The sequence below is a fragment of the Hypanus sabinus genome, chromosome 21, assembly GCF_030144855.1.
Source record: "Hypanus sabinus isolate sHypSab1 chromosome 21, sHypSab1.hap1, whole genome shotgun sequence".
NCBI lineage: Eukaryota > Metazoa > Chordata > Chondrichthyes > Myliobatiformes > Dasyatidae > Hypanus > Hypanus sabinus.
The window spans coordinates 45,582,390-45,599,675 of record NC_082726.1 but is presented as its reverse complement, the minus strand read 5'-3'; the positions used below and the strand labels follow the sequence as shown (position 1 = coordinate 45,599,675).

Genomic DNA, 17,286 nt, shown 5'->3' with positions numbered 1-17,286 from the left:
TGAAGAGGCACCAGCATTCAGAAAGGGAGTGAGAGATGCAGGAAGAGAACACAAAAGAGGGCAGATACTGGAATCCAGAGCAACAATCGTCTAGAGGAACTCAGCAGGGTTGAACAGCGTTTACTGGGGGAAGAAATCGATGATGTTCTGGGCGAACTCCCTGCATTAGGACAGAAGATGGCTGGGATGGAAAGGATTTGGAAGGGGTGTCGGAGAGTGAAGGTAAGATTGCTAAAACAGTGAATGCCAATGAGGTAGAACATAATGAGACTGGAGACTATTGTAAAATTGTTGAAAAAGAACTTAAAAAGAGGCCTAATCAGGTATCACCAAACATCAGTGAGAGTCAGACTGATGGCTGACTGGCACACACTGTGGTAAGGAAGTGTAGGATATTGGAGACTTAGAGGATTAAAAATAGGAGAGGGGGTTGAAATGGAATAAGATAAAATCTGCAGTTGCCGGAAATAGGAACAAAAATGGAAAATCTTGTTAATTCCCAGCAGGTTAGGCAGCATCTGTGGAAAGAGAAATTGTTCTCAGGTCTAAGATGCTTTATTAGAACTTTCCCAGCTTGAAATGTTTACTGCTTCTCATTCCGTAGACGTTAAGATGACCCCTGAGTGGTTCCATTTTCCTGTTTTATTGAAATACCAGTTTACATTTAATAGTTCTAGGTAAGAATTCCAGCAGCAAATGAGCAAAGGCCAAGGAGCAGTAATGAGGTTGACCTTAAGAGGGAGAATTCAATCCACTGCTTTAGAGCTCTTTAGTCAGAGGCCCCAGTGCACACGTACTGCCATTGGTGGGACTTTACCACATGCATCAGCTGTCAGGCACACGCAGGACACACTCTTAGGTCTGCCAGGTCAGTACTCTGACCATCAACCACCCAATCACACTGATCCTACATTATTCCCTTTTTAACCTCCCCCACCACCCAGATTTTGCAACATCCCTGCACGCTAGGGAGATCACAGTGGCCAACTATGTACCGACCCTCCTGACTTCTGGATGTGGGAGGAAACTGGAGAACATGGCTGAAACTAAAAGAAAAAAAATGCAGATATTGAGATTAAAATAAATGTAGGTTCCTCTTTCGCACTGAGCAGTTAAATAATGGTGCTTGCTCATGGTCTGGAACTAACCAGAGTTCTAGTCTCATAGGATCCTTAGCTGCAGAAATTCCCTTCAGAAGAACAGCTGGCAAAGTGTTGAACTCCTGCATGCCTTTATCATCCATTCTAATATTTTGATGAAGTAAGTTTATTCCATTCTTTTTTCATTTGTAATAACACACCTGAAATATCAAATACAGCTTGGTTCCCTTATCCAGCAGGGACAAAGGATGTTAGATAACTGAGGTTGATACCCGAGATATGGAATTTTTATGAATATATATATATATGTGATAGGAGGGCATGAGGGGAGGAAAAGAAAGATAGTCTCAAGAGAAGAGATTGCGAATACTGATACAATAATTTTCCTGAAGTAAAGGTTGAGAGGATCTCACTGAATCAAAATTGACCTGGCTGGAATCTACTACTATGGGGCAGAGCCTCTGAATACAGATCAGCATAGAGGCTAAAAGGAGGACAGATTTCTTCACAAACTGTTAGAAACATCTTGTCCAGTGAGCTATTAATCCTCAGTCACAGTGTTTATTTAAGAGAAGGTCAACAGATGCTTGGTTTCTGAGCCTCAATTCTCAGCTAAAAGCGCTGCCAGTGACAGGGGAAGCAAATGGGACGTTGACCATATTGCAAGAAGGTTAAATACTGAAGTATTGTTACAATTGTACTGGTGGTACTAGCGAGGCTATACCTGGACTACCGAGCAGCTTCATAGAACAGAACAGGCTCTTCAGCCCATAATCTTAACCTACTCCAAGATCAATCTAACGCTTTCCTCCCAAATAGCCTCCAGTTTTCTTTCACTTATATGCTTATCTAAGAGTCTCTTAAATGTCCCTAATCTACCTCCACCATCACCACCCCTAGCAGCGTTTTCCAATCACCTATCATGCTCTTTAAAAATAACTACCTCTGACATATACTCACAAACAAGAGAAAATCTGCAAATGCTGGAAATCCAAGCAACACACACTCTTTACACCCTTTAGTACATACACTCTTTATCTTCCTCGTCACCTTAAAGTCATGCCCCTTCGTAATAGCCATTTCCACCTTGGGGGAAAAAAAACTCTAGCTGTCCACTCTTATCATCTTGTATGCCTCTGTCAAGTCATCTCTCATCTTGTATGCCTCTGTCAAGTCATCTCTCATCCTCCTCCTCTCCAAGGAGAAAGTGCCTAGCCTGTTCAACCTGCTCTCATAAGACATGCTTTCCAATCCAGACAGCCTCCTGGCAAATCTCCTCTGCACTCTCTAAAGCTTCCAGATCCTTCCTATAATGAGGCAACCAGAAATGAACACAATTTTGGTCCTCTCATTTAATAAAGGATGTACTATCATTAGAAGCAGCCCAAAAAAATTCACTCGGCTAATTTCTAGAGTGAGAGGATGTCCTACCATGCATTCCTAAAATAATATTTATTGATTTAAGAATGACAGATCATCTTATTGAAACACAAGGTTATGAGGAAGGTATGACAAGTTGGAAGTTTCCATGAGTGTAAACCCCCAATTTAATGAATTTAACACTGATGGTGTAAACACAAGAGTAATGCAAGATTATACAGCCATTTAAAATTGAGATGAACAGGAACTTTTCACAGTAGATGATGAATCTCTAGATCAGACAGGAAGGCTTCATCACTGGCGCTATCTAAAGAGGAAGTAGAGACATTTATGAAGGAAGGAGTATTGAGGATTTTGGGGAACTGACACAAAATAAGACACAAGACTTGTGGCAGATCAGGCATCACCGTATTGAATAGCAGAGCAGATTTGAGAGGCCCTGTTGCCCACTCCTGCTTTTATTCTTTCATTTACATTTATTTTCAGAGATATCCTGGTTGGTTTGAAACAAAAGATTATTGCAGGTTTGAGGGATGGAATGGCCTCCTACTTTCCCATTTCTTGTCCTCAAATAGGTCATGCAACATTCGGTCAAAGTCCTGCCATGTCTTTCTGCCGATGTTAAATTATTGGGACTGAGTAAAGGCAGGAGATTTCCTCACAGCACAGGGGACAGCTCGTTGGTATCCATCCTCATGTGGCTGGTATCATGCAGGCATTGAAGGAAAACAGAGGGAGAGGACTGGAATTACCAGAGGTAAGGGGGCCAGTGTTGATGTTTTGTAATGATACATCAAACCATCTCCTACCTTCACCATCAGCTTTGTGAGTTGCTCTTCGCCACTATACACTGTTCCAGAAACTTGGCCCTTTTCCCAACATGTTTCCCCTGCAAAACACAAAGTTCAAAGTGAAGTTATTATCGAGCAACACACACATCACCGAAATCAACCACGAGATTCATTTTCTTATGGACATACACAGTAGATCCAAAAAGCACAATGCAAAGTTTCGCATCGGGGATAAGACAAACACACATCAGCCTCCAGGTCCTGTTCAAGACAGGGTTTTAACCATGATCAACTAACACTGCAGGTGGCAAAGCTGAGCTGTCAATGCAGGCAAAGCTATACACTGCCACAGCTTAGCTGATTCATGCAAAGAATATTATCAGTACGAGCTGATGAATTTTGCTGTGGCAAGCTTAAACACTTGCTGTTCACTTTGCAGGCACACTTGTACAATGCAAAGTGGTAGACAGACAGCCACCTACAAAGGAATGCCACATCATTTAAATATTTTATGCAGCTATTTTCTTACAGTTTATTTTATTCAGACAGTTACAGGTCCTTCTGGCCCAACAAGCCCTCCCTGCCCAACTAACCTACTAAATGCTACAGCCTTGGAAAGTGGGAGGACCCTGGAGCACGCGGAGGAAACCCACTTGGTTGCAGCGAGAATGTACAAACTCCTTAAGACAGAATCCTGGCGGAATTAAACCCAGGTTGTCAGCGCCAAAATAGCGCAATGCTAAGCGTTTCTTTAAAGTCAGTGGTAAATTGGAGTGTGGTCTCTTTGTAACGTAGAAAGTTACATTTCAACATGTTTTATTTATTTAGGCAAACCACACCCCCTACACACAGTAATGGCATAATGTACTAATAATCAGCTTTATTTTTTAAATTATGTTGATTGACTGACGAGTAATAGTTAACAACTCCTTTAATTTTTAATTGATTGATCAGAGAATGGACGAAGTTGAACATCTCAGCAGGCAGAACTGTGCTGGTCTGTCAGCCGAGATATGCATTCTGGATTCCGGAGCAGGGCTTCAAACTGCAGGAGCTCTAGCTGTGAACGTCACTCACTGTGACACTGTTAACCTACAGATTTAAATCAGGTGCAAGTTAAACGTCAAGTGATGAATGGGAAATGGGGGGAAAAAAAACTTTAAAATCCTGCAGATGCTGGAACTTTAAATGCAGCTCTTCCCTGCGAGAATTAGGTACATTGAGCCCATGGAACGAAACTTCAGTAAGAGTGCTTTGCACAGTCACGAGCACTGAATGGATTTCTACCCCAATTAATAAAGCTCATCCTACCTCTTTCAGAGGGAAAGCAACAATGAATTCAAGCCAAACCTCTTCAAGTTACAATCACATTAACTCACCCATTGCGGTGTACTCTTTCACCTTGAGGAGGAGATCCGATTCTGTCAGCCCGTGGGCAGGCAAAGACGTAACATAGGTCATTCCGTCCTCCAGGGTTAAGACACTTGAAGACAGGTCATTCAGTGCTTTGTCAAGTTGCTTCTGTATCTGTTGATGGAATGCATCAAGAAGGTTTAATGTGCTAATTCCCTGCATCTTATCATAAACGGCACAAAACTGTAGTCATTGCACATTTAACCAAGCAGGAACCTGCCAGGAAGTAGTCCTTCAGACACAACTACATTTGATAACAAAAGTTTCCTTAGATTTGTCAGAATCAATTAATTATTATGGACTGATGGTGGTTATAGAGTTAAAAGTAAAATGAATCAAAATAAAAAATATTCTACGCTAGGTTCCTGCAAAACACACAGATCAGAGTACAAGTGGCTTGGAGCATGCTTCCATTTTCAAATCACTCCTCAACTTCCAACTATTTTCAAGACCTTTCTTTAAAATCAAAACAATAATCAAAATGAAGTGCTTCCTGGCCTAGATCAACATACAATGACAGACCAGATCTGAACTCTGCGCTCAGTACAGAGCTGGACGTGTGCCAAGAATAAAGCGCAGAGTGCAGTGCGCCTGACAGACACAGAAGTGGATGTGAGAGCAATCGAAAGCCACAGTGGCCTTTGCCCTACTGACAAATTGCTCCATAAACTACCAACGTGATAGGATATTGACCTCATCAGAAACAGCAAGAGAATCACATTACTTCAGCCATGCCAATCTGAGTGGATTTAATCCCCGACATGACGCAACAATGAAATCAGCAACCACATTAATATTGAAAGAGTGTTGTTCACTTCCCTATCAAACCATATAGTCAACATAGTTCCCAACCCTTTAATTTCCATTTGAACATGGACGTCTGCACCATTTCAAACTGGCCAGTGCATCTTCGCAGGAAAGAACAAGACCCCAGTGTTGGAAGCAAAGTAAAGACAGGTCTACAAGAAAGGCAAGCAGTGGAGCTGGTTTTGAATTGATTTCACAAAGAGAACAGATGTATCAAATGCTCTCCTTTCCTGGTAGAGGGATCTGCATTTATTCCTTCCAAGGCCAGGGCAGAAAGTAGAAGTTTCACACTGCAAACAAATAATGCTCTTTATAACACAGCAGGGATAGCGTGACAGGATATATATCCGTAGATGCTGCCTGACCTGGTGAGTCTTTCCAACATTTTGTGCGTGTCACCGTGGGTGATAGCAGATGCTGGTTTCAGGCAGCGAGCATGGGAACTTTAATGATACAGGCTTCAAAGGTTAAACCACAAAAAGGAGTTTACACAAACTGGACTCCATCCCCTGGAATTTAGAAAGTTTAGAATTGGACTGAAGGAATAAATAAAACTATTGGCACCAGCTGGGGAAAAAGGACCAAGAAAATTAGGATGAAAAAATTAGAATGAGTACATTCAGGAGAGAAATCAGAAATTGTACCAGCTTCTGTCTGCAGAGGCCTCTTTTTTAATGTACACTGAAGATTAACTGGTATTTGCTAACAAAGGTGGGGAAAAGTTAGGTCGGTCTCAAATCGGTGGAGCAGTTCAATGAGCTAAGTGCTCAATACCCTGCTCAACCTCATTTTGCCATCATCATCTTATCCCCGCTGTCCAGTGGTGCACTGAAGTTCTCAAGTGAAAAACAAACCGGCTTCACTCCGAGCCAAAAATCATTATGAGGTGTCATGATGTCAGCAGGTTCCACATTCATATTTCGATGCAGACAGGACGAACGGGTTCCAATGACCCCCCCACCCCTGCCCCCCCAGGGTTCGTGAACCAGTGGGTCCAAAGTTCAAAGCCAAGTGTTCAGATTCCCACAAGCAGCAATTTCGGATTTCGAGGCCTGGTCCTCAGAGTGTCCTGGGCTCGATGCCAAGAACCAAGGCCCAAGGATGAATCAGGAATCTGGAAGTCTAGGCCGTTGGCTGATGCAGAGTCTGCAAAAATCTGTGAGTCTGCTGGGGAAGTTGAAGCCCAGTGTCTGCAGGCCCAAGTCTGTCCACTGAGGACAAGAGCTGAAGACCTGTTCGGGGGTTAAAGGACTGGAGGGAAGAACAGGGCTTGTTTTTTGCTGTTGTTGGTTGTTGATTACTGTGTTCTGTGTTGCTCTGCCGAGCAATGCGGGCATCCTATGCTGGCACAGGAAGCAGGCATCCCTCAGCAGTCCCCCCAGGTGTTAACACAAACAATGCATTTCACTAGCACGAGAAAGTCTGCGGGTGCTGGAAATCCAAATAACAGACACAAAATGCCAGGGGAGCTCAGCAGGCCGGGCAGCATCTATGGAAAAGAGTACTGTCCTAGTGAAGAGTCTGGCCCAAAACATTGACTGTACTCTTTTCCACAGATGCTGCCTGGTCTGCTTATTTCCTCCAGCATTTTGCGTTTGTTGCGATACATTTCACTGCATATTTCAGTATATGTACACATGACAAACAAACTTCAATTATTGTCACTTGAATTTGGGGTCATGGTGAAGAGAAATTCAAGATTCCTTTTGTCCTATGGCATTTCAGGTCTTTTTCCTTCATCACCACCAATGGGATGACAAGACATGACAATTACGTAGGTTTATGCACATAGATCACTTCCCATCTCAGTTTATTTAACAGCAAAGGGATACACCATGCTACTTTTAATATTTTGCAATGAATAAAAATAAACTAATAGAGCAGAATATGTTACAACATCCCTCTTCCAGATCACAGCAATAGGTAAATGAGTAGGAGTACAATTCTCCAGTTTGTGGATGACATACAGTCAGTCAGTGTCGCACAGCACACAGTTCGGAACACACTACACGAGTACACAGATGAGATTGACAAAATCAGAAGACTTTGGTGGCAGACGCAGTGTGATGTGAAAAAGTACAAAGCGATGCATTCTGGGAGAAGCGACACAAGGAGACAAGATGGATTATTTTGAGGGGCACAGAAGTGGAGGGTTCCAGGAACGAAGGTGGCAGAGAGGATAAACGGAAGCGAGTTTGGCTTTGCAAATTGAGCGATTGATTACAAATGAAGATAAAGCTTTTAAAATTATTGCTTAAGCTTGAGTTGCACCCTGGAAACTGTATTTCAGCAACGATATCATGGCCTTGCTAGAGTGTTACAGAGGAGATTCATTAAAAATACCTGGGGGGGGGGGGGTGGGGAGGCAGCTCTTATCGTGTAGGTACAAAAACAGGGAGTGTTCTAAACTTGAGGGGGAGAAAGTTAAGGGAGACCTAACAAAGTGATCAATGTTATGATCACAGAGGAAATCTTCCACATTCAACAGCGAAAAAAAACCATCATGCCTTCCTGCATATTCCACTGGAAATGCCACCTTGTTAAAATGATGAACATACTTACCGAAGCAGCCAGAAATGGCAATTTCCTCATCATTCTGAAGAAGAAATTTCTTAGTCGTAAGGAAATACCTGCAGAGATAAAAGATAAGAAAAAAAAAAATCAATGGTGGAAAACAGGCGCACAATCTCCAAATCAGAAAAGGCCCTTCCTTTGCACTGTTGGCAAACACACCAATCACAAAACTGCAGCCTGTTTCAACTTCACAACAGAATTAATTACAAGGAAGTCATCCAAGAGATGCAAAACAAAATTCTGATCATTTTAAGGCAACACGAGTAAATCTGCAGATGCTGGAAATAAATAAAAACACAAAATGCTGGCAGAACTCAGCAGGCCAGACAGCATCTATGGGAGGAAGTAGTGACGGCGTTTCGGGCCGAAACCCTTCATCAGGAGTGAAGTGACATGGGATGGTCGAGGGGGGGATAAGAAATGGAGGGAGGGGGGAGGTAGAGAGCTGGGAAGTGATAGGCTGGAGGGAAATGGGCTGGGGGAAGGTGGAGAATTATGGGAAATAAAAGAGAAAGAAAGGTAGGGCTGGGGGGAAATTATAGTGGGGGGGGGGGAAGAGAGAGAAAGAGAACCAGAAACATCATCACTACCTCCTCGCTTAGATGCTGTCTGGCCTGCTGAGTTCTGACAGCATTTTGTGTTTTCGTCTGATCATTTTAGTCTGATTGACTCCCTCTAGTTATCAGATCAGAAAAAAAACACTATTTTACTTCACTTTCATCAAATCTAAGAACACAATCTTTGTTTTTATACAAGGAATGCCCATTAACCTTTGAGTAACACAGATCTAAATTGAAGATGAAAAGTACAACACAGGCAAAGTTCACGTGTATCTGATAAAGTTAAGACTGGATTCAAAACAGACATTCCTGGTCCTTGTAAGGAGACAGCCCATAAGAAAGCTTTTGTCCCAATGGCCTTCATCAATCAAAGGATTGAGTACAGGAGATGGGATGTCAAGTTGTTGTATAAAACACTGTTGAGGCCTAATCCAGAGTATTGTGTACAGTTCTGGGCAGCTACCTAGAGGAAAGATGTAAATAAGGTTGAAAGAGTACAGAGAAAAGTTACAAGGATGTTGCCAGTGCTGGAGGACCTGAGTTATAAGGGAAGATTGAATTATGTTAGAACTTTATTCATTGGAAAGGAGAAGATTTGAGAGATTTGATGGAGGAGTACAAAACTATGAGAGGTATAGATAGTGTGAACGTAAGCAGGCTTTTCCTACTGAGGTTGGGTGGGACGACAAGCAGAGGTCATGAGTTAAGGGTGAAAGGTGAAATGTTTAAGAGGAACATGAGAGGAAACTTCTTCACTTAGAGGGCTCAAGAAGGTGGAACAAGCTGCCAGTGCAAGTGGTTCATGCAAGCTCAATTTCACTGCTTAGGAGAAGTTTGGATAGGTACAAGGATGGTAGGGGTATGGTGGGCTATGGTCCCGGTGCAAGACGATGGGAATAGACAGTTTAAATGGTTCGGCATGGACTTGATGGGCTGAAGGGCCTGTTTCTGTGCTGTACTTTTCTAAGACTAAGTGACACAATGCAGCAACCTCAGCTGCCCCTCTTTAAAACAGTTTCTCACTCGCCTGCGGGAGAACATTTTTGAGAGAGATTTCAGTTTTCATGTTTGGAGTGAGACTTGATGTACCTATCAAGTCTATGCCAACTCTCAGAGCATCCCAATCCTTCATTCATGGTCCTGCAACCCCTTCTCAGACAAATACCCCTCAACACCACCCATCAAGCTACCCGAACACACATAATAGGGGTAATTAATAAACACCAATTCACCCATCAACCAACATGTCCTTCCAAGTAGGAGGAAACTGAAGGAGGAAACCCGGGGAAAGTCACACTTGCCTACTCCAAACATGGAATAGAATGTGGTTCGATGGACCTCTGACAGAAGATCACCATTGCAATACTGCCTTACTCAGGCCTCGTTTAAAAACTGCCACCTCTGATAGGACAGCCATCCTTCGACGCTGCACTGGCGTGTCAGCCTACACTTTATGCTCAAGCTTCTGGGGTGACCCTTCCCACAATGCTCCATGACCGCCGAGAAGTGGAGATGCTAGATCCTTGCCACAAAATGCAAGGAATTCCCTCACGTCATCTGGACACACTGAACCCCTCAATTTACCAACAGCTCACCTCAACGTAAATGTCCTGCTGGCTGTGGGAATGGCTGTGTACGAATTATGCATCAGAAAAAATTTAGTAGGAACCTGAGGAGCAAATTATTCCATTCAGAGGGTGGCATACACATAGATCAAGCTGCCAGGGGAATTGGTTGACGTAGCAGCAATAACATTTAAAAGATATTTGAACAGGTAGGAAAGTTCAGAGGGATATGGGCCCAGTACTGGTAAACAGTACTAGCTCGGACAGACATCTTGGTCAGGATGGATGAGTTGGGCCGAAAGGCCTGTTCCCCTATGATAACATTTTAGAAAGTACTGTAACTCAGTAAATGTGACAATAATAAACAACTATGGGACATCCTCAGGTTGTGAAAGGCCCTAAACAAAAGTCAATGATTTCTATCCCTGTTCCTCCCCTGGCCATCCCCACTCACTTTGCTGCTTGAAGAGAAAGCCATGGAGCCACACTGCCAGCAGAGTAGCCACGACTGAGATGGCAGCGATCTGCCAGGGCTGCTGCCCCTGGAGTAGTGTGTTTACGTAACTCGTGCCCCGTCCTAGGTACAGCCCAACCGTCTCCGTGTAAACATCCAGCGTCTCCTGGAAGAAAATCAGCAAAGTTAGGCGTGCTCACTTCAACCACTCCAGTCACAGCGGCCAAACTCTGGCAGATGTTAGTTCACTGACCCTTTACCCAATTCACTGGCCCATTCTCCTGCCTTTGGGAAACGTTTTGCCACCCCATTCTATTGGTGGCCACAAATGAAACATTACCAACCTTCACTGTGTAAGTTCAAACCAGCCTGGCATTTCCAGAATCTGAGAGGAGGAGCAGGAACAGAATTCCACATGAATCAAAAATTTGTTTCTGGATTTTGTTCCCGAAAGACCATAAATTCCTCTGAGACGTGAAAGACAAGAAATAGAATATGTCTCCATATTTGCTACTTGGAGTACCTTGTCACATATTTATCAGTTCAAACAATTTCTCGGTCGTCTACGCTGAAGGGACAACAAGCCAATTCCATACAACATGCAAGAATTTTTCTCACACATCTTTGTTAATGCAAAACAATTCTTCCAATGCTCTCCTGGACACCTTGGTAAAGCTTTCCAATAGTCTGCCACCCATCTCCCAACTTTTAACATGCCCAGTATCTACTCATCTACACTGTCACCCAGTTAAGCAGTTCTTTATTATTAAATATCTCATGCAGTGCTCAAATCCCTCTGCCTATGTCTGCAATTGTTCGCCCCACATCTCCAAGATCTTCAAGGGGCTCATTTTAAACCCCACCCAAAGAGCAGACAAATAATCCAGTACTCATTCAAAGTCTGATTTTCAAAAAGAGCCATTGTCTGTCCATGCACAGCAGGAACATCCAGTTGAGTTCACAGCCAAGATACAGCAAAGGCCCAGCGGACCAGACTGAAGGTTAAAACACTCGACTCCAGGGAGACAAGGAGCCAATTTTGAAATGTGGTGCTTCCCTCAAAAGGAAAGTCAGAATGTGAAGGAGACAGACTTGGAAAATGGGCCCCTTGAGAACATGTACTCAAGATACTGAAATAAATAACAAACCTGGATGATGAATCTTGCTGACAGTCACGCCAATACAAAATTTCAAAACTAATGCCAAGAGTGTAACAATACCTTCAAAATCTCTCTTAAATATCAATAGTTCACTCAGAAAATAAACCTCAAATCCAGCACATTCCTGTCTGAAGACTGGCAGTAGCATGTGGAGGTGAAAGCTGGGTGCAGCACGGAAAGGCCAGCTTAGATACCCCATCCAACTCACCCTTCCACCCAAAAGAAGGGCTAACCAAACAGATCCCCAAGCCCAGTTCTTGGTCTCTGGTTTTGTTGGTGACCACCCTTGAGCCAATCAACACCCTTTGACGTGTTTAACTCAAGGTCAATGGTTTATGATTCTGATTCAGATTAGAATCACGTCACATACACCAGAGTGCATTGAAATTCCTTCCTCGCATGAAGTTCACGGAGAAAACTGTATCTGTGGTAATAATAAATACAACAATAAGTAGAACGACAAGAACCATTCACACCCCACCTGTGTCAAGGGGCAAGAGAAGCTTTCCTCGTGACCCCAGCTCTCATCTCATCTTTGCTGTATTGGAAGCCAGCATAAACATGATGGACTGAATAGCTTCATTTCCGTAGCAGCGGTTTAATGACAATCTCATCAGCCCTATCTACTTTCTCTTTTTCCACACCCCACAAATTATAATCCCTTAAATGGCCAGCCAATCACCTTGTGAAGATACCAAATACAGTAGATTCTGGTTAGTTGGGAGACATCGGGACCAGCACAGTTTGGCCCAATTAAGTAGTCTTAGTTTGGCCTGAGTTTGGAATTAGCCAAAATTTCATGGAAATAGATGAGTCTAAAAAAGACTACAGGTTAACTGAGTAACACATTATCTATCTAAATGAAATACAACACAAATTAGAACACTTTCAATACTACTAAAACACTATAAAACTGTGTATTAGTTCCCAATACAGGTGTCCCCCGTTTTACGAACGTTCACTTTACTCACCTTCGCTTTTATAATAGACCTACATTGGCAACTTGTTTTCGCATTACAAAGAGGATTTTCGCTTTTAAGAAAATTTTTCCCATTTAAATTAATGGTTCTTTGCTTCACGCCATTTCAGCTTAAGAAAGGTTTCATAGGAACTCTCTACCTTTGTAAAAGCGGCGGGGGTGGGGACACACCCGTAGTTATTATGGAAGTACACAGCCATGTTCCTTTGATTGACTATAAATGAACAAAATCTGCACAGGCACCTGCTGCAGATAACAGAATGCCTTCATGCAATGCATTAGATGAATGCACCCTCCATATTTTTATTTGCATTGTAACATTCAAGATGCTGATCAATACCTTCACAATTCTTAATTTGTAGTAGTGAAATTGTTTCATTTCCACTCCCGGCTGTTTCTGGCATCTCCAAGCCTGTATGTTTGAAACCGTGCTGAGCAAAACAATCCTGAATTATCTTACCACTTATTTCTCGCCAACTATCAGTGGCAAAAATCACTGTTTTTTGACCACGGACACATACAAATGATGCCATTTAAAAACTGATCACTCTGAGCCTGGTGTAGTCTAATGGCCACGCAAGTGCACACAACCGACACTAGTTCAAAACTGTTCAGCAACAGTCTCCTCCCCAAATTAAGCAGCATATTGTCCCAAATAAACAAAAGGAATCCCAGCTATTTTCTCGATCTAGTTTTTGTCCTTTAAGAGTTGTCCCAAATAAACAGCTGTCTGATTAACCAATGGCCCAATTAACTGGAATCCACTGTAATTTCTGTTTCCATCTCTCTTACACAGTGTGCCATATCATACCAGGCATTCTGTCTTCCCTTCTTCCCATTTGGTTACTGAACCAAAGCAAACAGGGCTTCCTACATAATGTACTTAAAGTCATAGATCATGAAAATAGGCCCTTTGGCCCAACAAGCCCAGACTGACCATCCTGCACAGGACTTACACTCACCCCATAAAATTCTCCCAAAATTCCAAACTCTCCCCACCTCAATTTTATAAGTCACAATTAAATTTATCCTCATCGTTGGATCCAAAGCAATATATTGATATATGAAGACGAATGTTCCAAAAGCTTCTTTGTGACCCCCCCCCCCCCACCCCACCAGCACTCAATTCAGTGCCATAGACCTGCTCACTGCAGTTTCACCCTCAGGCTGTTTCTTCCCCCCCCCCCCACCCCAAACAGTATCCAAAGCGGTATACACATATTGTTGTGGAGAACAGTCACGGGGTACTCTGCACTGGCTGCCAATTCCCTTTTCCTCTCCTGACAGTCACCCAGGTACCTGCTTCCTGCAAAATAAGGGCAACTACCTCCCTGTAGCTCCTATCTATCACCTTCTCATCCCCCCGCACCCCCGCCCGTATCGGCTGATGGTCACCAAGCTGCAGTTCAATGCACTTGGCACAGACTTAGTTATGAGGGGCACTGGAGGTCTCCCAAATCTCCCACACCTCAGACAAGGAACATGCCACTAACACTGGACCCATTTTTATTGCACAAGCTATGTACTAACAGAGAAAAGTACTTAATACAAACTTACTTAGCCTGTGTCTGTGCTTGTCCAAGCCTGTGGAGCCCAATCTAACACTACCCCGCTCCAACAATGGCCAGGTCAGGGCAGTAGCTAGTATTCTTAAATAATGTTAAAATATTGATACAATTATCTAAATGTTAACCAAGACACCACTCCTAATGAATTTATCAAAAACCAGGTGCTTCTTCACATTATTTCTTCACTAGATTCTTGTTGCATTTCACAGAGCCGTTGGGTACATTGTTTACAAGCTGGTACATCATTTGCTGAGGCAGTGATGGAGAAAACCTGATAACATTAAATGTTTCTTCTCACTCACCTGTTCTATTACATCTACCAAGTACATCAAGAGGAAATACAAATTAAGCCAGATTCCCCATCTTGGTTACTTGAACTTTATCCCTGGCTCATTGGATCCACTTCCTCACTTAAGCCTAGAAGTTCTTGATACAATCCTATCCAAGATCGCATAACCCTGGCTGGTACCACCCAAGACAGCATAGGAGAAGTACTGAGCAGTTGGCTCTGACTTTCAAAAGAGAAAGTTAAGCCAGACCCTCATGGACATAAAATATCCCATTGTCACTAGCCCAATCAAAGAATGGTATAGCTCCTCCATCTCCTGACCAATATTTCTTCCTCCATCATATTGAGAAAGGCTAGTCTGTACCATTTTGCACACTGGCTTCCTCCTTTTCCCAAATTTCAAGAATGACCACACTGGCTGTAAAACCCTTTGTATCGTCCTAAGTTGCAATAGGAATACACATTTGGTGTCTTTTTAAACACACCACAAAAGTGAGCTAAGTACTTTGACATGCACCCAACATGTTGGGATCTTAAGGCTCCTGAGATGGGGCTCTGACTTGCTGGTTCAATATTGGATTTCAGACGCTTGGTTTGTTCACTGGTGTCTGCTGAGCACAAAGAGCCCCATATCGGAGCAGTGAGTCATAGTAGTCACAGCACAGAAACAGGTCTTTCAGCCCACCTAGTCTGTGCTGAACTGTTATCAGTGAGGCTTCCATTTCTGCCTCTGTTTTTATGCACCCAGTCTCCAGGTGAAACAAAACACTTTTACCAATAACTTTGTCAAAGGAAATGGGGCAAATAAGGTTTTTGCTGGGCTTCTCTCCTCAGACATCAAGGTTCCTAATATGCCAGCCTATTAAATCCGTCCTTGCAACTATTAAAACTCTCATCCTTTGCAACACCTGCAGTAAAGTGACTGGATCACCAGTTAGTTTTCCAAGTGCTTTATGGATCAGACAGTCAAGACAAAGGCTCATTTCATTTTGTGCCAACTATTGCACAAAGAGCAATCTCCTCTTTAATAGAACATCACAGCACAATACAGGCCCTTCAGCCCACAATGTTGTGCCAACCTTTTAACCTACTCTAAGATTAATCTAATTCTTCCCTCCTATATAGCCCTCCATTTTTCTAATAGAACACAAGTCAGGAGCTTATGGGCTCAAGACCTAGCCCAGCTAACAAGTACAAAATATCATGAGATTCTGAGGGAATGTGTCAGGAACACAAAGCAAAAACAAAAACTCAACTGCTCCTTCAAAGAGATGCACAAGTTCACACACTACTGCCCAGCAAGAGCAGCACTATTTGCCCAGCCAATATTAATCTCCCAGAAATTATCCAGTAATTATCACCCTGTTGTTTATACTTATATGCACAAATTGGCACTAAAGCACCCAATATATCGCAGATGTGTATTTGACTGGGTGTGAAACACCAAAACAGTTCAAATGAACTTAAAAGCTGGTAGAGAGAAATTTTATTCATTAATTTGATATCAAAGTCAATGCCTCAGGAGTTATTTTAATTGCTCATTACATCTGAGGCATTGTCAATGTCATTAAAACACAACTAAATCACAATGATAAGCAGCAGCATGATTGACAAGAACACTTCACACATTTTATTGCAATCCCAAGTTTATCCAAGCAATTTACCCTGTTTATCTCCAGTTACCTAGATTTTTCTAACATACATCCCTAAGATTTGAGGTGATACCAAGATTTGGAGAGTTACCAAGCAACACAACACCGAGACGACCAGGACATCTACAAAAGTGTGTTTGCAGGTAGGCTTTCAAATGAGACAAAATGGGAAGAAAGTTACAGGAGTGACGAGGAGACACTGACTACTTAAGAGGTTTCGAGTCTTGTCAGGTGAAGGAACGGCCATCAATGGAAAAAGGAGAATGTGAATTTGTGAGGTCAGAAATGGAGAAGGACAAGAGGTGCAAGGGTTTTAGAGGTGGCAAAACTGCAAAGACCAAGACAGAAAACATCTCAGACACACTGGAACCTGTTCCAAGGAGTGAACTATCCAAACTTCTATATACCTGGATCTGTCCAAGCAAGAAATTACTATTCAGTCACATTCCCATCTTGGAATTTGTGAGTGAAAGACCTTTTTAGATTCAGGTGATAACATCACCCAAGTCTTATAACGTGCAGTAAGAGCATGAACAATTAAACCTCTGATAGTGATAAGCATCCCTTCCAAAGCTGCTGGAGTGATCTGGTGATACCACATTATATTATGACAAGCTGGGAGAAATTGGCCAGGAAAAGCCCTTCATACTTAATTGAGAGAGGTGATGAAATAAAAAAAAACAGAAGGGAAATTCATTGACCCAGGTTGCAAATCTCAGCCCTCAGTGGGTGAGGGTACAAATAACAAGCACTTGGATGAGAAACAGATGTACGTTCAGCCAGTGGGCTAAGAGCAGAGGAAAGGGATTAGCTTGAAGCAGGTCATCCAGTTTCCCTAGATGGGCTGAAAGGCCTTCTGAACATCTTAGAATGTTTATTCCTGTTGGGCCAATTTTCCCCAAAACCTAATTCACCCTGAACATGCCAGGTAGATGTGTAGTTTGCACCTATTCATTTCTATAGCACATTCACCATGTCGACAGGGCACTTGATC

The 17,286-nt window shown here is 42.7% G+C and overlaps 1 protein-coding gene across 2 annotated transcripts in view; it reads right to left on the bottom strand.

Moving 5' to 3' along the window:
* The window catches only part of sgpl1 (sphingosine-1-phosphate lyase 1), a 91,580-nt gene that overhangs the window by 61,168 nt on the left and 13,126 nt on the right, over positions 1-17,286 (bottom strand). For both annotated transcript variants that reach the window (XM_059946441.1, XM_059946440.1), the window contains exons 2-5: positions 10,645-10,810; positions 8,054-8,121; positions 4,651-4,798; positions 3,290-3,369 (exon numbers count right to left, since the gene is read on the bottom strand). In XM_059946441.1, the coding sequence (XP_059802424.1) occupies positions 3,290-3,369; positions 4,651-4,798; positions 8,054-8,121; positions 10,645-10,810 (462 nt within the window). The remainder of the gene's footprint in view (positions 1-3,289; positions 3,370-4,650; positions 4,799-8,053; positions 8,122-10,644; positions 10,811-17,286) is intronic.